The sequence below is a fragment of the Chionomys nivalis genome, chromosome X (assembly GCF_950005125.1).
Source record: "Chionomys nivalis chromosome X, mChiNiv1.1, whole genome shotgun sequence".
Taxonomy (NCBI): Eukaryota; Metazoa; Chordata; class Mammalia; order Rodentia; family Cricetidae; genus Chionomys; species Chionomys nivalis.
Window position 1 is genome coordinate 20457716 of NC_080112.1, and position 23027 is coordinate 20480742.

Genomic DNA, 23027 nt, shown 5'->3' on the forward strand with positions numbered 1-23027 from the left:
GAGTTCTCTTAAATGTATCCAAATATATCCAAAATTGAGAAAGTTTTCACCAATGATAGAAAATCACTTGAATCAAGGAACTTAGTGTTGACTACAGTAGAGGAAACCAACACCTAGATAGCTAATCTGCTAAACTCCAATGTACATTAATTTTGCTATGTCTTCTGCTTGTCCAACGCATATCATTAGTGTTTTTCGAAAAAGATCAAGTGCTGGGGATATTTTTTCAGATGTATTGTACCTGCTTATCCTTAGGAATGCTGTACATTTTGGTAAGAGATTCCATTATTTCAGAAGGGCTTTCTGAAATCTGTATTAGAAAAAAATTAGTTAGGAACAAAACTTCAACCAATAATTAAATAACCAACCAGTTGTCAAAGAATCCTCTTACCTTGTCAAGTTGTTCTATATGGATGTAATGTAGTGTATTACTAGTCGTCTGAAATTTAAAAGTTAAAAAAGCTGTTAGGGTTCACTAAATACCCTGTAAGAAACACCTGAGAACAAAATGTCACCCTGCGGTTAAGCCAACCTCTTTAAAAAATAAATAAATAAATAAATAAATAAATAAATAAATAAATAAATAAATAAATAAATGTGATTTCAGAGTCGTTCAAAGCATCTACTTTCCACATATAATAGTCACAAGATCACTTCTTTAAAACCACTACTTTTAAACTTTTAACACTGTTAGCAAACATATTCTATATTCTATAGTCCTTTTTAATACTTGTCTCATAAGTCTCCACAATCAATATTCATACGCAATACTAAAACCATAAATTTCTCATGCTTTACAGGCAACATTACCCTAAAAATTATTTAATAATAAAAGTGGAAAAAAAGATCTGATTCATTAGTAAACCTCTAAACCAAAAAAAAAAAAAAAATCTTAGCAGCTCACCTAGGAATATGAAACAAACACATCATTTAATTAAGATTTTTACAGGCAACATACAAAGCTTCTTACGGGTTGGCTTAAAAACAGAAATCTAAAACACAACTACCTAAAAAATTTTATAAATAACACCATGGAAACAATCAGACTCACCCTCTTCTCAATTTTGACCTCAGATCCAGGGTCTGCATAGAATTCAAAGTGTAGTGTGGTTGCGCTGGGTGGATATTTCTGTGTATAAAAGAAAGGAATCAGACAATGAGCTTGAACTAATTTTAGACAACATAGATACCTCCACTGCCTTCTTTAGTCAAAGTACACTGTGGCAGCTGTATATTACACACCAATGGTATCTTTTATCTCTTGCCCTGACCAGAGTTCAGATTACATTTGCTTGAAAATAAATGGAAAGACTGTAGTTTAGAAATGCAAAAACCTATTTTTATTTCCAGGTTACCTGTAACTCTATTAATACAGCAATTTTGACTATAGTTATTCTCATGGTCAGATCAAATATGACAAATAATAATGCAGAAGAATTTTAGAAAGAATGGAGAACAAGTGTCATAGTCAAAACATAGGCACCAACTAAAGAATGGAAAAGGCCATTTTTGTGAAAACTTATTACGAGCCTCCTCATTGATAATTTTTCTATTACTTCAAATACTCCATTCTATACCATTCTGGAATGTGTTTCCTTTTTTTTCTCTGCATAGGATTACAAAAACCAAATGAACTAAACCCTTAAAGCACATCTACAACTCTACAAAAGTAACACAACAGATGAAATTCCAATAATAAAACTCTGACCATTAAAACATTCCCTTGGTCAGGTGGTGATGGCACACACCTTTAATCTGAGCCCTGGGGTGGCAGAGTCAGGAGGATCTTTCTGAGTATGAGGCCAGTCTGGTCTACTGAGCAAGCTCCAGGACAGTCAAGGCTACACAAAGAAACCCTGTCTCAAAAAACCAAGAAACAAAAAACAAATAAAACACATTCTCTTCAAAGAAAACACAATGACATTATCATTATATACCTTTATAAAATTGGATTCAACATGTGTATATACTACATAAAGTACAAAATTTTCAAAATCCCTTGACATGCTAAATATCAAACTTAATGTAGATAAGGACTAAAACAGGCTAACAGACATCACACAAACCTATTAAGTCTTCACATGCATGAGGTTCAGAATTACCCTACTACTCTTTAAAATATTATATTCACAGAATTGGAACTCCAAGCTGAATATTCTTATACAACAATATGTTTCCCATATTACCAACATCCATTCACAACTGTTCACTAAAGAATGTCTACCAACTAAAGTAGGAAAATAACCTGCTCTAATATGTAGATTTCTTTGACTAGAAAAATATGAGCTATACTAACCAAGAAGAAAAATTAATTAAATTTGATCATATCCATTTGTATCAAACATGACAAACTAGGCTCCTAATATGCAACATATCAAAGCAGAAGAGGGGGATAGCCTAAATCTATAACCAGAGCACGGATAAAGATAAGAGGTAAACATAAAGATATACTGAACAGTAAGATCTTTTGTAAATTATTTTAAATTTTTTTATTTCTGAGTATTTTGTCTGCATGTATGCCCATTTTGTCATGTGAGTGCCTGGTCCATACAGAGGTCAAAAGAGGCTAACAGATGTCCTGGAACTGGAGTTACAAATGGTTTTGAGTTGCTGTGTGTAGAGGTAATAGGAATCATGCTCTTGATTTATCATTTCTCCAGATCCCTGCATTAAGTAAGTTCTAAGTAATCCAGAAAGAATTGTTTTCAATCAATTGTTCGTGAACACTTCTCAAACTCCTGATAGTTGTGTGAGAACACAACTAAATGCACTTTCTAGGTGGTTTTTCTTTTTGGCTTTGTTTTGAATGTTTAAAAAGGTATTGTGTAGGCAAAACTGGTCTAGAAGTAGTGATCTTCCTCACATCATATCCGAAATACTGAGATTATAGATGTACACTACTATTCTCAGCTTCACTTGCCAGTATTATAAGAAAAAAAGAGTACTTTCATTTTGATTCAAAAAATTCAACTCATTTCAGAACTCATACTACTCTCTCTGAGAATTGTTATAATCAGCACAGTAAGGGCTGGTTTCCTAAAGCCATTGTGTATTATTTTTTCCCTCAGGTCCAATGAAACTTCTGATATCAAGTGTCAATTTATGTACCATAAATTCGTTAAGTCTTAGAAAGAGACAGTATCATTTTCCAAATACTCACCAACATATGCAAGTCTCTGCAACATTCTGCAAGTCCAAAACCATTCTCTTTTCCACCCCAGCTCTTAGAAAAAGGAAAAAATATAGTGTTACACAATGCTCATGGTCTTAGGCTTATATTTATAAAGTGTTTAATGAGAAAACAAAGAGAACAAATAAAACAGGACTTTGAGCCTCAAGGCAAGGTAGTGTTCTAATAGTTGTTTTTTCAATGAAATCTATTTATTTCATGTTTCTCTAAGGGTGCTCAAGATAAGAGTACAAAGTAGCAACACTAGCTACTTCATTCCCACGTCTCAATTCATGTTTGCTGACATTCAGTCATACCTGGCCTTTCTCACCAGGGTGGAACCACACTTTTTGACAAGAGCCAAATTACATGCTGTAAGAGTCTATATATTTTGTGTATTAGTTAGTTTGAATGAGACTAGCCTCTACAGACGCATATTTGAATGCCTTGGGAATAGCATCAGGTTTTGATGTAGGAGTCCCCTCTGTGTGCTGTGATTACCATGAATAAAGAAACTGCTTGGACTTATAACAAGGCAGAACTTAGATAGGGCAAGCTAGGGTGAATGCTGGGAGCAAGAAAGGCAGAGTTAGGAAGAAGCCATGGAGCCGCAACCAGAGTCAGACATGCCAAAACTTTGCCGGTAAGTCACTGCCACGTGGCGATACACAGATTAGTAGAAATGGGTTAAATTAATATGTAAGAACTAGTCGATGAGAAGCTATAGCTAATGGGCCAAGCAGTGATTTAATGAATACAGTTTCTGTGTGATTATTTCAGGTCTAAGCTAGCTGGGTGGCCAGGAACCAACAAACAGCCTCCTTCAACAAGGTATGGCCTGGTGAGAGTAGTTATGGCTTTGTTTGAGGAACCATGTTACTGCGGGTAGGCTTTGGGGTTTCAAATGCCCAAGCCAGGCCCAGTGTTTTCTCTCTTCCTGCTGCCTTCAGTTTCGGATGTGGAACTCCTTTTCCAGCACCATGTCTGCATGCATGCCTCCATGTTTCCTACCATGGCTGACAATGGATGAAACCTTTGAACCTGTAAGCAAGAGTCAATTATATGCTTTCCCTTATAAAAGTTGTAATGGTCATGGTGTCTCATAACAGCAATACAACAGTGACTAAGACACTTTGCTACCAAAATATAAAAGCTTTAAACAAGCACCTGTATTAATGAGTAGCACAGTTACTAATAATTTCCAAACCCTAAATTCTAGCCATATAATTTTGCTTATGGACCAGCCTGTGGCATCTTCTCAGGCCTCTGAAATATCAAAAATTTTACAGTAAAAGCAAGGTCTAACTGTACATATCTGAATGGCCTGGAACTATCTATCTAAATTGGATGGATGGATGGATGGATGGATGGATGGATGGATGGATGGATGGATGGATGGAAAGAAGGAGAGACAGACTGACCTACCTACCAACCTAGACAGATAAACATAGATCAGGCTGACCTTGAACTCAGATTCACTTGCCTATGCCTCTAAGTGTTGGTATTAAAGGATGCATTCAACCACACCTGGCAAGAACAGCACATTTTTTAAGTTTAAATAACTGATAATCAACTTAGCTACAACCAGGAATTTTAATAAGATACATCTTACCTTAGGGTAAGTTATGCCCAGCCCAGTTCAAATACAAATGCCTTCACCCAATTCTCACACATCCAATGTGGGTCCCAATCACTACTAATCTACTTTGTGAGGCTACAACATAGTGTTCTCTCTACATATATATACTTATTATATTCATGTTTTAGAAATAAGTATAATCATGACACTAACTCTCCAGTAAATCTATAAAACAGTGTGTATCACTGGGGCTATCATTTACAGAGATCTCCAATATGGAACAATACTGGTAAACAAAACAAAACCTACTTAATACTAGAGAAATAAGGTTTTTGGAAGTCCTTATTAACCCAGAGCACAAAATACAGAAAACGGGGGTCATTTTTTATTAATTCTCCAAATGATGTCAGCAATTTTGAAAAGAAGGCTATTTTGTTATATACAATAAATAGTTTTAGAGCATTATACCTTAGTTCTTTGGTGAAAACCATATTGTGGTGGTTTGAACAAGAATAGCTACCACTGGCTCATGTGTTTGAACGCTTGGTTCCCAGTTAATGTCACTGGGGGTAGGCTCTGGGGTTTTAAAAGTCCACACCATTCCTAGTTAGCAATCTCTGCCTCCTTACTGTGGGTCAAGACACAAGCTCTCAGCTACTGCTACAACACCATGCCTGTCCAACTGAAAAAGATACTGACAGAAGTTGATACCAGAAGTAGGCTACTGCTGTGACACTGTTATTTGGAAGAATGTGGAACACTAGCAAAGTTGCTGAATGCTGTAAGCAAGGCCTATCTGCCCTTCTCAGCAGGAGACTGGAAGACAGTAGTGTTGAGAGAACAAGGTGGACTATGGAGGCATAGCTCAAGAGGTTTCAGAGAACAATATTAGGAACTGGACTAAAGACCATTCTTACATTTTGGTGAAGAATGCGTTTTGTCCTTGTCCTAAGACTCTCCCTGGGGCTAAGCTAAACTTTAAAGTTCTGGACTAATTTCATACACAGAGACTATTTCAAGACATCCTAATATTGACTCTGTAGTAGGATTTTTTAACAATCAGTTTTATGCGTGCAGGCCTACAATGGAAAAGACCAAACAAAGCAAAAAGAAAAACAAAATATACATTTCAAAGAGAAAAATAAGCACCAGTACATTTAATGTTGGAGCCAAGGCTTGTACTGAAAGAAATAAAGGCTAGATGCAAAATCAAATAGAGAACGTGGTACTCTTGAGCTAAGACCCCAGATCCAGCTAATCCTGCAATTTGTGAAAAGAAAGGGCCTAAAGGATTTTCTGCTTCTAAAAAGCAACAACAAATCATATTTTTATGCAAATGTAATTCAATAGGCTCCATTCTCCCAAGGAAGTAGCCAAACATGGCAGCAGCAACTATGTAGTTCTGACTCTAAGGTTATAAAGGATACAGAAGAAACAGGTTGTGGAATTTTTCTTTTCTACATGGCTAAACAGAGCCCCTGATACCAAGTTTGTGGCAGGGAGTTCCCCCCCACATGGGAGTCCCTGAGAAGACACTGCATGGAGCTGTGGAATGTCTGCCAGGGGGAGCTGTATACAAGGAGTAGAACCAGACAAAAAGAAAACTATGTTTGCAGTCAGCAAAAGGTGGCAAGGTAGAGCCTTCTTTGACACAAGACATGGATTTGGAGTTTGTCCTTATGGGTTTTCCATCTTGCTTTGGTCCAGAGTTTCCTCACTATACATGCATTCTTCCCTTTTAGAACGGTAATGTATGTTCTATACCACTGTATGCAATTTGTTTTATGATTTTGACTTTATAAGGGGTTACAATTAAAGAGATTCTCTTGAGTCATTGGACTTTTAGTTGTATGAAATGTCATGAGCCTAAGGAGGCCAAGGAGTAGAATATGGTGGTTTGAATGAGAACAGCCCCTATACTATACCTTTAAATACTTGGTAAGGATTTAGGAGGGATGGCCTTGTTGAAGGTGATGCAACTGGGGGGTGGGTTTTGAGGTTTCAAAACCCCATGTCAATATCAATTAGGTCTCTCTGCCTAATACTTGCAGATCAAGATGTAAGCTCTCTGTTACTTCTTCAATGCTATTCCTGCTGGCTGCCACAGTCTCTGGCATGATAGTCAGGGACTCTAACCCTCTAGAACCATGAGCTGCCAAATAAACTCTTTTACACATTGCCTTGGTTGTGGTATTTTATCACAGCAATAAAAAAGTTAAACACACACTAAGAAAAACTACTTTAAGACACTTTTACCTATCCCCTCTGAACTGGCTATTAACTATCTTCATAACCGTGATAATAATGAAAACAGCAGAGCAGGAAACCCCGAAGGACCACCTATCACAAAAGGTGTGAATGAAATAACAACAGTACAGAATCAATCAACCTCAAAGAATTTTGCACACTAACTTTTTGATATTTAACTTACCCAACCCTATTCTATATGTAGCAGCTGTAAACTATAGTCCACATTCCTGGAGTGAGGACAATGAATCTTCATGCAATAAGTGATAGGTTGTTTTGGTCCCTGAAAGACCAGCTAAAAGCACTTGCTACTAGTTCGCTTAATTTGGAACTTTCCAAGGGCAGGAACAGGTTGAAAACACTGAATGATAAAGGCAGTGAGTAGTCCCCATCCTTCAGGAATAGGTTACGGTTAGTGAAGGTCAGGTGTTCTTCCTCTCCCCCCCCCCCCATTTTATTTGAGGAAGTATCTCTTTCAAGGGCATGGTGCTAATCAGTAAGATTTGTCTAGCTGGCCACTGAGTCCTGAACATCAACCTGTGTCTACAGCCTCAGTGCTAGGTGTTAACATTCACAAATTATGTTGGCCTGCCCTGTAATCTCAGTAATTAGGGCAAATACTTAGTCAACCCAGGGCCCCATGGACAACCCTGCACTACTGTACTTGTGAGTAAGTAAGGGTCTGTATACGAGCCCAAAGACCCCTTCAAGAGACAAGCTCCATCCATTCCCACTCTCTTTCCTGCTGCTCCTCAGAAGAGGCAGGCAGGCTTTTGCCCCCCCCCCCCCCCCCCCGCACTTCCTGTCTCTCTCCTCTCTTCTGGTGCTCCTGTTCCCAGAGGCCAGTCTCCCAACTCCCTTCCCCTCCCCCCTTCTTCCAATCTTTCTCTCCAAAACAAAAAAAAATCCTCTTTGTAAGTACAGTCTGCAGGGTGTGTCTGTCTCTCACTTGCCATGGAGCTCCTTGGCCTGCCAAGGCCCCTCTCGCACCGGATAATAACACTAAGGTTATAAACTATGCCAACACTTCCACGCATTTTTATGTGGGTTCAAGAGAATTCAGGTCCTTGTGCTTGTATGGCAGGAATGTTCCTGTGAACTATCTTCCCAATGTTCTCTACTTTTGATTAGCAAAATCTAATCTTTGATGTCTTCAAAAGCTAACTATATAAACTATTATGCATCAATGTCGATGTACGTGCTATGTATAAAAATGTACTTTTTTTTTTTTTTTTTTGATTTTTTGAGGCAGGGTTTCTCTGTGGTTTTGGAGCCTGTCCTGGAACTAGCTCTTGTAGACCAGGCTGGTCTCGAACTCAGAAAGATCCGCCTGCCTCTGCCTCCCGAGTGCTGGGATTAAAGGAGTGCGCCACCACCACCCGGCAAAAATGTACTTTTGAAAGGAAACAGCAATAAAGATGGAGGAAGGCACAGAGAAATATGATCAAGGTTTTTATATACTATTAAAAAAAATTGAGAGGGGGCTGGAGAGATGGCTCAGTGGTTAAGAGTACTGTCTGTTCTTCCAGAGGTCCTGATTTCAATTCCCAGCAACCACATGGTGGCTCCAAACCATCTTTAAGGAGATCTGGCTCCCTCCTCTGGCGTGTGGGTATAAATGGAGGCAGAAAGTTGTATACATAATAAATAAATCGTTTTAAAAAAAAATTGAGACCCTGTGTAGCTCAGTAGTTGAGGCTTGCACAGTATACACAAACCCCTAGTTTCATACCCAGAACCACAACCAACAACAACAAAAAAATTAAACCGGTATTAAATTACAATTTTGTAATTAAGATATCAATTCTAATTCCTAGGGCAAATATCAATAACTAGCTAAAAGACAAATAAGGAAACTGAAAACCTGAACAATGCCAAATGCCAAATCAACTAGACCGAGGACATTGAACCTATTTAAGCATAGAACATATACTTTCTAAGACACATTAAAAACTCCAATAGATCTTAACAAAACAATCATTAATACAGTTAAACAAAACCTCTGCCAATTACAGCTGTCAGATGTAGGGAAATAAAATCAGATATCCATCACAAAAGGCAATCTGAAAAATTCTCACAAGTAGGGCTGGAGAAAAGGCTCAGTGGTTAAGAGCACTGGCTGCTCTTCCAGAGGTCCTGAGTTCAATTCCCAGCAACCATATGGTGGCTCACAGTCAAATGTATGGGGTCTGACTGCCTCTTCTAATACACATGAAGACAGGTCATTCATATACATAAATATTTTTTGAAAATTCACAAGTACATGATAATTAAACAGTACTTTTAACCACCAATGAGTCAATGCAAAAAAATCACATGGAAAATCATGAAGTTATTATTTAATGTGAGCAAACTGAAAGTATAATCCCACAAATTAAAACATGTATTAAATTTTAGGTATCTCAGAAACTGGAAAGATGATTCAATAGTTAAGAGCACTACCTTAACTTGAAACTGGGTAATTGGACCCAGGTTCAATTACCAGCACCCACATGGCAGTTTACAACTGTCTGTAACTCCAGTTCCAGGGAATCTGACACCTTCACACCAAATGCACACAAAATGTTTTTAAAAATTAGGTATCTCAACATTCTTATCTTAAATAAACCCCAGTCAACACAATCCAAAGAAGGAACATGTAAAGAAAAAAGATAAACAGAAAAGGTATACTTTGGGGTTACTAGTGAAAAAAAAACTAAATAAGAACACATAAAGCACAAGGTCCAATATTCATACACACTTTCACACAAACACACACACAATTTTCAAAGCAACTATTGTTATTATGGGCCAAATATTTATGAACAAAAGGTATTTACTACGACAAATGTTTATAATAGGAAAAAATTGCAAATTACCCAAATATGAAGAAAATAGACAATCACAGACAGCATAATTTGACAGCATTTAAATTTTTCATATAAGAATTTAAGGTTACATGGTAAGAAGAATTGGTTTATTCCTCCATGGAAACAGCCTTTCCACTTTTTTCCACTTCTCTGTGAAAAGGGGTTTTCAACTCAGGCTTACCAATAACTAAGTATTCTCATGCTTCTGTTGCCTAAGTGCTAGATTTACAGGGGTGCACTATGCCCGGCTATGTAGTTATATTATCCTTCAATGGTTTTAGATTTGTGATTTTTATTCTTTCTTTGTGTATCCTAAACTGGTCTTGAACTGTAATATAGGCAAGGACTGACCTTAATTTCTGAACCTGGAATTACAGGTATATAACACCACACCTAGTTTATGCATGTTAGGCAAGCACTCTACCAACTAAACTACATCTTTAGCCAAAGATTCCTATGTTTAGCAAGCAGTTCTTTAGTATATCTTAACTTTGTTTTTACTGAATTATAATCCAACAAATTGCTTCCTGAGTAGTAAACAAGGCGTTAACAACCCATTCATCTCCTGTTAATGTTATCTTTAACATAAATTAAATTCTTACATGTTTTTGTTATCTGGTTTTGCAACCTATTGATTCAATTTGACTAATTATTCTAATTACTCTATCTTTATAAAATAGCTTAAAACTTAATAAGTACTTCTACATGACATTTCCAGTATTTTCTTGGCTATCTTTAGAACTTCCAGAATACATGAAATTTGTTGAAAAATATATATACAAAGGCTGGAGACTACACAGAAAGACAGGTAAGTTAAACCACAAATCTAAACATTCAAGGCAGAATAAGCTTGACACAATTATTTTCCTCACATTTCTATTCCCAACTAATAGTTAACACTGAATAATACTGAGGCTAGTACATTAAGAAAATAAATCAAGAAATAAATGAATTATAGAGACAAGTGGTAATATATAAAGAAAATGTAGCAAACAATCACAATCTTTTGTAGATGTCCAAATTTTCTATATTTAAAACTGAAAAGCAAAACCTCCTGTTTCATCAAAACAAATATGCCTATGATTTTAGGAGACACTAGTCAGGATCTTTAAAATACTACCAGTTCTTTATCCTTCTTTGGACCTATGGCAGGACGGAATAGAGCAAAGCGGAAATTCCAAGCAGAGATAGAGGAGAAAAGATGGTGAAATCAGGGAGACACCATGTAGCTGCCAAAGAGGAAAGATGCCAGGAATCTTGCCCGTAAACCACGAGCCTCATGGCAAAATATAAAATAATATGAATGGGCTAATTTAAGATTTAAGAGTTAGTTAACAAGAAGCCTAAGCTATTGGTCAAGCAGTGTTGTAATTAATATAGTTTCTGTGTGCTTACTATTATTCTGGGTGTCTGGGAAACAAACGAATGGCCACCGTCGATACCTTTTAATTCTTATGTATTTGTACCCTGTTTTCTTAGCTATAAATGAACTTGTCAAAGGAAAACGATTCACAATACATGCAGGAAGGGTTGGCTATAAACATTTTTAATGGTACCAGCTGGAGAACTGGGCAATAACTCAAGAGCTATTTTACAGGCTTTAATGAGAACCCAAGTATGAAATAACCCTACTCAAGCAACTCCAAACAGCTGAGAAGAACAGTAGATACTGCATGTCATACTTTTTCAGAGACTAAGAGCCAATATTATTTTCCCCAAAAAGTAATGCACATAACTTCTGAGTCTCATTGTACTCATCAACCTAGTAGTGTTACCATATGATCCTGATAATAAAGTAGGTATATAAAAGTAACTGGGTTCGAGACCAGCCTGGTCTACAAGAGCTAGTTCCAGGACAGGCTCCAAAACCACAGAGAAACCCTGTCTCGAAAAACCAAAAAAAAAAAAAAAAAAGTAACTGGGGTATCTAGTCATGCTTAGAGGCATATATACAACACCACTTTACAAGATGGGATCTGCTTAAGAATGAATATTCAGACATGAGGGAAAAGGCTTGATTTCTTTTTCAGATGAAATTTTATTAAACATTAAGATTCACTAACTTTACCCTTAGATCAGTATCATTAATATTATTTGGGAATAGTTGCTCCTGTGTTTTTATCTAATATGTGGCAATAACACTGTATTTTAACGATTATTTTGAGAAAGGGTCTCACTATGTGTCCCTGGCTGGCTTGAATTCTCTAGGTAGACCATATTAGCCTGCCTATTCCTCCTGAGTGCTAGATTTTAAAGATGTATGCACCACACCCTGCCAGTTCTAACAATTTTACATAATCTCGCTAGGAAACACAAGCCCATCACCTACAACAAATTCTTTTAAAATATGTATTCTAACTCATTTTTATTGTATTATTTTGGACTTCTGTGACAAATTTAAAGAGTTATTTTTTCGGTTTAAATGTGTGCTTTCCAAGAATGGTACATACGGGTGCTGGTGCCCATGGAGGTCAGCCTCTAAGACTGGAATTAACAACAGTTGTTAGGAACCATGTGGGTTCTGGGAATTAAACTCCATTCCTCTGTAATAGTACATACAGTCTTAAACCACTAACCCATCTCTCCAGACCCCTCTACTATGAATTATAAGACAATATTTGACATTTTGCTTAATTTTTAAATCCAGCTCCTCCATTAATTAGGACTACAATGGAGTTTCCTGGACTTAAAAACTAGTTTGTATGTTTTTGAAAGTTTTTATTTTTATTGAATTACATATTTATTTAAGGGTATGAGGTGTGCATACCTGCATGCTAAAGCATGCATACAGAAACCAGAAGAAAACTTTTGGGAGTCCATTTTCTCCTTCTACCATGTGGGTGTCAGAATCAAACTCTGGTCATTAGTATTAAGCTCAGTGGTAGGCGCCTTTACCTGCTGATGCTGAGCACTGATGTTCTATTAATGTGATGAATAACAATTTATTCTCTTAATTTCATCTGCATATAGGTATATGTAATATCACCAGCTGTCCCCATTATCCCTCTCCCTCTCCCTCTCCCTCTCCCTCTCCCTCTCCCTCTCCCTCTCTCTCTCTCTCTCTTTTTTAGATAGTGTTTCAAGGAGTAGCTCTGACTGTCCTGGAATGGAACCTAGTATGTAGCAGAACTGTCAAGTTTTGAACAAAAGATTTTTGTCTCATGAGCAGAAGGTAATGAAGTGCTTCAAAACTTAAAAGCTGATAATACTCCTGCTTTTTGAAACTTTATCACACTGTCCAAATACTTGTACTCAATTAAGTCAGAAAGTTAACTAAAGGATTCTCATCCACTTTTACAAAGCAAGAAATGCCTGCCTATAGAAACTATATACTCTGATGTTTGCTTTTCCACTCTCCAAAGACATACCTCTGCCAAATGCTGCAGTCTTGTCAGTAGTGGGGTCCTCTTGTCAGATCCAAGACGTGTGATATAGTTTGATCTTTTGCTAAACACATATAGAAGGTTAAGGACTGCCAGTACCACTTGCATATCAGACGAAGCCAATAAAGTTGTCAAATGCTAAAGGAACAAAAAGACAAAGTTCAACTCATCAGACACCTAGTACTAAAAGCTAAAACTATTTTTCAGAAAGCGCAATAGAAGTAATCGTATCTGTGTCTCTACATAAGGACTTCAAGAAATGTAATACATATATGTAGAACTAAAAAACATTACACTTCCAAGTGTTAAGAAACTAAGCTAATTGTATGCTATTATTACCACCTTTATGCTAAATATAAAAAAAAAATCAGAGAAGCTAAAGCTATCAACAACGGCTATGTGCAATTATGCAAAATAAAACTATTAAAGCTTGGGAGTAACCTGAGTGATTGTTTTGTTTTAAACATTCACCAATATATTGAAGCAATTAATTGGTCAAAATTAAAACCAGTATGTAATTGAGTTGGAAATTAACAAAGGCACTTTATTTGTTGATTATCTTAATGGTTTTGGATTTCTTGGGATATCACATCTATTTAATTATCAAGACCAAGGTAATCATTTGATTATTAAAGCTCAAAAGTTGGGCAAAGGCCGGAACTACACACAGCTGGAGTCAATACCCTACTGGCTAGGTTTGTCTTTCTTCTCTCTTGGTGGGCTTTCCCTGAACCCCCTTCTCAGGCTGCTGCCAATCTAGGTAGCTGCCTTGAAATCCAGTCAGGCTTTTACTGTTCTACACAGCAGCTATAAGCCTCACATGTTTATCATTATTGGTGGCAGATTTGGTGAGAAAATTTGGAAGTTTTAAGGGAGGAATTAGTTAAAAGGGAGTTTCCCATGTTAAAAATGGGAAACACATTTACGATAAAGTTAGGTCTCTGTGTGATTATGTAATGCGTGACTTAAAAATAAAGGGATAATCAACTCAAAAAATAGAAAATTCCTCCATTTGGTTATAGTTAAGAACAGACTACTTTGCCAGGCGGTGGCGGCGCACACCTTTAATCCCAGCACTCGAACTCTGTGAGTTCGAGACCAGCCTGGTCTACAAGAGCTAGTTCCAGGACAGGCTCCAAAACCACAGAGAAACCCTGTCTCGAAAAAGAACATACTACTTACTTCTATGGAACTGTACAGGTGCCGAGAAAAGCTGTACTCGATAAGCAAGGCTGTGAAGTTCAATACAGCCAATAGAAGCATTTTTAGTTGTTCCTTTTCCGGCCTATCACATACAAGCATCCATGACATATTCTCCACTGTTTGTCCAGCATCTGCCAGAATTCCATCAAAGCGGTCCAACAGATCCACCCAGTGATATAACTCACACTAGAAAGAAAAATAAAAATAGAAAAGCAACTGGGAATGGTTATACTCTAGTAATCTCAGTATTGAGGAGGCTAAGGTGGAAGGATACAGAGTCCAAGATGAGCCTGGGCCACACCGTGAGATGCTTCATCAAAAAACAACAGTAGCAACACAGCATGGGTACTTTAGAGTAGTTTTATTTAAGACAGAATTTTTTTCCCATTATTTCAAACAGATTTGTGTGTGTGTATGTGCACCACAGCATGCATAGAGAGGTCAAGGGACAAGTTGGAGTTGGTTCTTTACATCTACTATGAGGGATACAGAGATCAAACTTGGGTCACAAGACTTGGTAATGTGTCCCTTTACTTGATGAACTATCTTCTCTGGCCCAACACATTTTTTTTTTTAAATTTAAAATGTCAATGTTCTAGAGCTGTGGTACACATATACTAGAAATTTCTTTCTTTAAAAGATTCATTTGTTTGTTTATTTATGCATACAATGTTCTACTAGCATGTACATGCCAGAAGAGATCATCAGATCTCATTACTGATGGGTGCCGAGAATTGAACTCAGGACCTCTGGAAGAACAGCTGGTGCTATTAACTTTGGAGCCAATTCTCCTGTCTGCTAGAAATTTCTTAAGTGATCACAGACTCAGACTATTCCATTATAGTTTCTCTTGTCATTATCAAAGTACACAAAATGATGTACTACCAGCTGCTGCAGTTATACGTACCTTGCCAATGTTCCATGTTTTGATTTGCTGCAGTTCCAAGAGGAGTTGCTCATCATTACAAACTTTGAGTTTGTCTATTAAGGCTCTGCAGTCTGCAGGCTAAGAAAAACAAACAAATATTCATAAAAGATGTTTTTAAATGAAGAAGAAACAAAGAATGGGGAAAATGACCCTGAAGCCCACAAAGCAATTCAACTTTTGCTTGCATAAAAACTAGATCTCTAAGAAATCTCATGAAGAAGTATTTTCATTCCCAACAATCCACTATGCATTTGTTTAAACCTGAATGAACCTGTATATGCAGACAAACTACTTAAAAGTACATGGACAACAGAAATTAAGGAAATCAGCTAAGCAGAAACTAAAGCAGAATTAAGTAATCTGGGACATGGTCTAAAAGATAACTAGAATGTCTGGTATTGTTACAATGAGTTGGAGAGACAGAAAAAGAAAGACAAAGGCAGGCAGGGAGGGAGGGAGGGAGGGATGGGGGAGGAGACAGAGAGCCTAAAAAAATTCAGTTAAAGGAAAAGGCTAGCATTGATTTATTTTTCTACAATATTAATCTTGAATTAGAAAAGAGCAAAGAGCTTCTGAACTTTTTGTAAACTAAGACTCCATTCTTACTTGGTGTTCCATTTCCATACATTCCTGATCTCTTGTACTGATGAACGGGACCAATTACTAATAAGGAGTGGACTGAGAATTTATAGTAAAGGTTCTGAAAGCACAAAGGAAAAATGGGATAGGGACTGCGACAGAGAAGCATCCTATTAATGGACAACAGTTGGGGAAAGCATTTATACTTTTTATTTGACTCTGTAAGTGATGTCATGGAAATAGAGCTACCTTTGGAACCAAACAAATCGACATTCTGTTTTTGGTTTTAAGATTACTAAAGTGTCTGATTATGAGTGAGTCCTACTTACTGTCCATTTACTTACCAGAAAAACACAAACAACCTAATAAACTAGCTTGGAGAGGCAGTCCAAGAACGTGTCACTTAACTGAGTATACAAAATAGGGGATTAAATACTAAGACAGTGTGCTTTTTTTTTTCTTTAATCAATAATGAACTCAGAATTAAAGTCAGTCTCTTTGAATCTGAGAATCCTTACCCAAGAGATGAACAGATACCACCTAGATACCCAACGATGCTATTGTGAGATCTAAAACCAGAGGAAACTCCAAAGATTTCCAATGACTATAATGATATTTAAAAATATAGCAGGTTTTCTTAATCCAAACTACCACCCCTGCAAGGATCTACTTCAAATTTTTGTGATAATGAAATAAATGTATGCAAACCCTTAACACCAAATCCTCCCACAAACCAGGCTTAACACACCTCCTCCGTCCCCCTTTCTTTTAGTATAGATAGGTTGTAGGACAAACAGTGAACCAGTAGAAATAACAGAAAACATGGCAAATTTGAGTGACCTGTTCACACAGTTAATCTGTCCCTTCCCTTCTCCATTTACTTGGATATAGAATTAAATCCATCTATTTAAATTACTAATGGGATACACATAGGCAAATCCAATTTTTTGATTCTGTGGGGGTTAGGTAATACCCATTTTGTGGTTAACACTTGGGTACTGTAATAACTTGCTATGTCCACATTACATGACAATTAATCTCTCACAAGCCAGAACCTGCTTCAATGCAATATAGTTGTTGGCAAAGGATAATATGGCCTTTGCTAAACTAAGATATTGCCTGTAACTGATGTGGGGCTTGCCAAAGATTCTAACTGACAGCATGCCAAACACACTTAAGTGAAATACTTGGTTCTACTGGGACAAACCATACACGCACAAGGGCAACTTATAATATAGCCTAGACCTTTTGTCATCTTCTCTAGCATTTCATTGTTGCCTACTGAATACTTTGAAGGTTACCAAGGAATAAACTGAAATGGTATACTTAAATGTTAGTTCCCAAACTGAAGCATCACATATTTCTCTTTCTTTGTGGTATATGGAACAAAATAGAACTGTCTCTTGCTTTCTCTTTTTCTTTCCCCTCCCCCCTTTTGTGAGATAGGCTCTCCCTAAGTAGACCAAGTTGGTCGTGAACTCTCGCCTCCCAAGTACTGGGATTTAAAACCTTGTACCACCATACCCGACCCTTGGTCTTTGTCTGTCATCTTCAAAGGGAGTTTCCAACACACCTTAATTGTAATTGAGAAACTTCTCTTTAAAATTATCATCATCCTTGTTATTGTAGAATGAGGGAGGGGGGACGGGAGGGAAGGGACAAAGATGTAGAACTGGTTCTCTCCCCTTTATGAGACTCTAAGGACTGAACTCAGCCCATTGAGCTTAAATAGCTAAAACTTTTAACTGGTGAGCCATCTCATGAGCCCCAAGAAACATGGATGTGACAGACTCTTGCCCACTTTTCACAGGGTTCATCTCTGACATACATTTAAATCATCTAAGGTGCTTGTGCTTCCTCATCATAAAATTTACTTAGCCTTACTACAACATCATTCCTCTCTTCCTATGCTATATAAATGCAAACCAAGTGGGACTGTCCCCAATCATAGGAAAAGGCAAGCCATCAGTCAGTTCAAAGCTGCATACCAGCTACCAGAGTTTACATGAATTTCTTCCCATAGATATCAAACATAGGGGGAAAATTCTTTGCGATGTTGCCAATATACTAAGCGATCAATTTTTTTAAAAATGTTCAAATTGAAACCTACTACTGACACCAGTATGAGAAATTGGGCAATCTTCTACATTACCTGAGTACAACAGGCAACTCAAGCCTTAAAACACATCTAGACGGTGACTTTATATTCTAAGTAATCTGATAGAAGCTAGGAAATTCCTAAGTGTGACTATACAAGCCTTGCAATTCACTTAGCATAAAAAATAAAATTTGCATTTCTCTGATCACCTGTAAGATTGATTCTTTCTAGTTAGTTTACTGGCTTTGTTACTTCTCTGAAAGGTTTTATGCCCATTTTGTCATTGGGATATTCATTTCTTCTATTGATTTAGCATAAAGGGTATTAACTACATTGGGTTACAAATATTTTCTGCAGCTTTTCAGGTCCCATGACTCCCCCCACACACATGAGCTTAATTGGGGTATTGTGTGGCATATAAAAAACAGCACATAATTAACATAATTTGGTTATGTTATGCAGGAAAAGGTTCTCCCCACGTTATGACTCTAGGGGCTGAACTCAGCTCACTGAGCTTAAATAACAAGAGTTTTTACCTGGTGAGTCTAAACATAGATGGTATCTAAACATAGATGCATATGCTCATATTACCATCACCACATTCCAGGTGAAAAACTATCACCTCCAAGTTTCCGTGTGGCCCTTTGTGTATGTGTTAAGAACATTTAACATAAAGTTTATCCTCAACAAAAGGAATTCTTAATTTATCCTTAACTGGAACTTTTGAAACATCCTTTTTCTTTTCAAATAGGCTATCAATATGTAGCCCAGGCTGCCCCTGAACTTTGGTTCTCTTACAGGCACGAGCCACCACACCCAATTTTTACTCATTTGTATAACTAAATAATACAAAGCCATAGAACAATTCCCCCATCCCCACCCATGAAAACCAGCATTCATTCTGTTGCCTACTTACATACCTTTGACTATTTTATATGCCCCATATTAAGAGGAACCATGCAGTATTTGTTCCTCTATGATTAACTTATTTCACTTTTCATTCTTCTGGGGGTTAATTTAAAAATTATTAAGAAACTTCAACTTAATAATGAGAAAAAACCCAAATAACCCAATTTTAAAGTGGGCAAAGGAATTTAAAAAGACTTTTCTCCAAAGACATATAAATGGCCAAATGGCACATACAAAGGTACTCAACATCACTAATAATCAGGGAAATGCAAATCAAAATCATAATGAGATATTACCTCATACCTGTTAGAATGGCTATTGTCATGTGTCCTTTTATTTTGGATATGGTATTTTACATTTCCATTTTGGTTTTTTTGTCCTTTGCTTTAATGCTTGGAAGGGCAATCCCCACCTAAGACAAGGTAAACATTCACCTGTATGTTCTACTTCTCCTATAATTTCTTTTAAAAATATCTGATTTTGACGACTTATCTACAATTTACTTCAGTAAACAGTTCCCACACCATCCCATCCAAATCAAAAATTGTCTTGGCACATTTTATTGACTAATACTGTTCTTTCCCGCAATATATAATCCCTCTATTAAGTTCTTATGTATCCTAGATTGTCTTAATTTTCAATCAGTGGATTCTTACACTGATGGAACGGTTTCATTTTTAAAAACTTAATTCCTTGAAACCTTTTCTATTCACTTTTCTATTCAAATGATATAGTCATCATAATTTAGATGAGGCCAAAACACATCAAAAACAAAATCAAATGAAAACATCTGTACAGTAAGAAAATTAATATGTTCAATATACAACATTTAATAAAAACCACACTGATATTCCAATGTCAAAGAACAAAATAAAAGATAGAAGACTAACAAAAGTCAAACTTACCATTTTTGTTTTCAAAACCAAAGGGAAAAAACCCTGAGTTCTAACAGCAACAGTAAAACTTAGTTTCTACATTTGCTTTTTCCATTGTCATACTGTTGTGGGTTTTTTGTTTGTTTGTTTGTTTGTTTTTGGTTTTTTGAGACAGGGTTTCTCTGTGGTTTTGGAGCTTGTCCTGGAACTAGCTCTTGTAGACCAGGCTGGTCTCGAACTCACAGACATCCGCCTGCCTCTGCCTCCTGGGTGCTGGGATTAAAGGCATGCGCCACCACTGCCCGGCACTGTCTTTTTTCTTATTGTGACCTGAGAATCCAGGGGCCCACAAAGTATTGTTCACTATTCCTTTTCCACAAAGCTACTAAATTTAAATAAAAACAGAAGTTCAAAAGGCAAGATAGGACTTTTATTTTCTTTTGTTGTATTCAGAGTGAATACCCAAGGCCTCATGCATGCATGCTAAGCAAGTACTCTACAACAGAGCTGTTTCTCCTAGCCTTACAAGTTGCTGTAGTAACACTTTCTATAAACTGAACATATTTAGTTGGAAGATCAGAATGGCTGCACTGGTCACAATATTTTTTTCCTGAAATGAAGAAAACAAGCAAAGCAAACTTGGATACTCACAGCCTCAGTAGGTGTCTTTTTCAGTTTAGTCCTGTCTACTTTCATGTTTTCAATTTTCTGCTTTAAGATCTGAAAAGAAAACCCCCAAAGTAGTGAGAAGATAAAGTTGAAGATAACCTAGAGTTGAATATTACTAAACATACAAAATATTGGACAAAGTGTATGCAAGATACCTAGTGTAAAAACACTGAAGTTATGTTAACTCATGGGTATGACTATGAAATAGAAATGGGTAAAGAATAACTTTTGATACAAATGGTTCACAATCCCTGTTACATAAGTACATAAAACAAAATAGCTGTTTTCCTCTTCTTTTATAAGAATTTCAAAACTTTTGACAGATAAATATGGCATGTTTTTTGATACCACAGGATGAAAATACTCACTAGAAGACTCTAGTTTTGAAAAAAAAAGGAATTACACTTCTGAAAATTCAGCTTAAGTTTTAGGGATGTACACAAACATTTTAACTGCAATAATCTACACTGCATGAGTATGTATAATAGTAAAAAAAATCATAAAGTCCCAAAAAAGGAATGTTTTAAATTTTAAAATCTAAATGTTTTAAGTGTTTTGTTTACATGTATATATGCACACTGCAAGCAGACCTGGGGCTCAAGGAGACCAGAAAAATTCATCAGATCCCCTGAAACCAGAATTAAAGATGGTTGTGAACCACCATGTGGATGCTGGAAACAAGTGATCTTAACTGTTATTTTTCCAGCTCCAGGATTGGTTTTTAAATGGACTATATCGCCACTAAAATTACTGCAGGCAATTACATAACAGAGAAGCTCATGATTAAATAGAAAGGTTATAACATGGAATTTGAATCAATTTATGTCAGGAATGATGGTTCATACCTGTAATCCCATGTTGAAGCAGAAGGGATCAATGGGAATTCAAGGGTAGGTTGGGCAACAGAATGCTATCTCAGAAACAAACAACTAAATATAAGTCTATGTCTATAAAAACACTCTTTAAGAAAGGAAATGTATCAAAAATGTTAATTTATAGCTGGGTGGTGGTGGCGCACGCCTTTAATCCCAGCACTTGGGAGGTAGAGGCAGGTGGATCTCTGTGAGTTCGAGACCAGTCTGGTCTACAAGAGCTAGTTCCAGGACAGGCTCCTAAGCCATAGAGAAACCCTGCCTTGAAAAACCAAAAAAAAAAAAAAAAAAAAAAAAAAAGTTAATTTATAATGTTTCCATCTGACTGCCTTAGTCTGTAGGGCATTTTCTTGATAGATGATTGATATGGGAAGTCCCAGCCCACCACTGTGAGCAGTGACATCCTGGGTGGGTGTTCCTGGGGTGTTTAAGAAAAAGGTCTGAGTCAAGGTATTAGGAGCAAGCCAGTAAGTTCCTCCATGGCCTCTGATTCAGTTCAAGACTCGAGGTTCCTGTTTGGGTTCCTGCCCTGACTTCTTGGACTGTGTGATGTGGATGTGCAAGCCATAATAAAACCTTTCTTGCCCCCCTCCACATTAATTCATGGCTAACCACAAGGATTTCTGATGGTTTTGGCAATATGCCTTTTAGAACTAAGATAAATTGCGTCTTAAGAACAAAGACTTTAACTAGGAAACAACATGTGAGACATCTTCTAGAAATGTCCTGACCATTTATCACTTTAGTTAAGACCATGTAACTTGGAAAGCCCAAAGTAGGTAACAGCCTGATCAGACCCATGTAATCCCTGTGATATTTACTAACAGACAAGTCCTTAAAGATACACTGAACTAGGCATAGCAAGAAATCAACATTTCTCCTATTATTAAAAAGGATACATGCATAGTAATAGAGGTAGATTCCAGGCTCTTTAGAAAGACCTGGTACTAAAAAAAAAAAAAAAAAAAAAAAAAAAAGGGAGAGAGAGAGAGAGAGAGAGAGAGAGAGAGAGAGAAAGAAAGAAAGAAAGAAAGAAAGAAAGAAAGAAAGAAAGAAAGAAAGAAAGAAAGAAAGAAAAACCTGGTACTAAAAACATAAAGTAACCAAGCATGAAGACGACACATATTCTAGGTAGCTTCTGGCCTATTTGTCTGCTTTGTTTACATCTATTCAATCAATGGGTATTCAGGAAGAGTTGGTAAAATAAATACTCAGACTGTTGCAAAGTATTTTATTTCATTCTAATGATGGGCACATAGTATTTAAAATATTTACAAGGTAATGTCACTTGACACACATTATCATTTCAAGTGTTTATCACCCAAAATTTTGGCTCAGACCATATATGAATACTAAGCAACATTACTCTACAATTAATATTTAGAATGCGTAATTACAAATTCCCTTTAAAAATTACCTCAGCATCCAATACAAATGAACAAGATGACGCCTACCAACAACATCAAAATACCTAAAATGAGCCCAACTAGTTACTGACAATAATCTTATCTACAGAGCAGAAACTTACAAACTGAACAATCTGTGCATTTTACTTATTTTTTCTTTTCTTATGAAAGTTTTACAGCTAAAACCAGATTGCATTATTAGAGAAGGCAGCTCTTTGTAGGGAAGCAATTAAACTGCTTCTGCTACAGGCAAGCAGCCCC

General features: G+C 36.8%; 1 protein-coding gene across 17 annotated transcripts in view; it reads right to left on the bottom strand.

The window, feature by feature from the left end:
* Huwe1 (HECT, UBA and WWE domain containing E3 ubiquitin protein ligase 1) overlaps positions 1-23027 on the bottom strand; it is a 140468-nt gene that overhangs the window by 86484 nt on the left and 30957 nt on the right. For 16 of the 17 annotated variants that reach the window (XM_057759848.1, XM_057759846.1, XM_057759849.1 and 13 more), the window contains 8 exons: positions 20471-20539; positions 15338-15436; positions 14410-14616; positions 13213-13365; positions 3161-3223; positions 1052-1129; positions 392-439; positions 242-310 (listed from right to left, as the gene is read on the bottom strand). In XM_057759848.1, the coding sequence (XP_057615831.1) occupies positions 242-310; positions 392-439; positions 1052-1129; positions 3161-3223; positions 13213-13365; positions 14410-14616; positions 15338-15436; positions 20471-20515 (762 nt within the window). In that variant the 5' untranslated portion in view covers positions 20516-20539. Of the gene's footprint in view, positions 1-241; positions 311-391; positions 440-1051; positions 1130-3160; positions 3224-13212; positions 13366-14409; positions 14617-15337; positions 15437-19247; positions 19357-20470; positions 20540-23027 lie in introns of all 17 variants that reach the window. The other variant, XM_057759859.1, reaches the window with a different exon arrangement.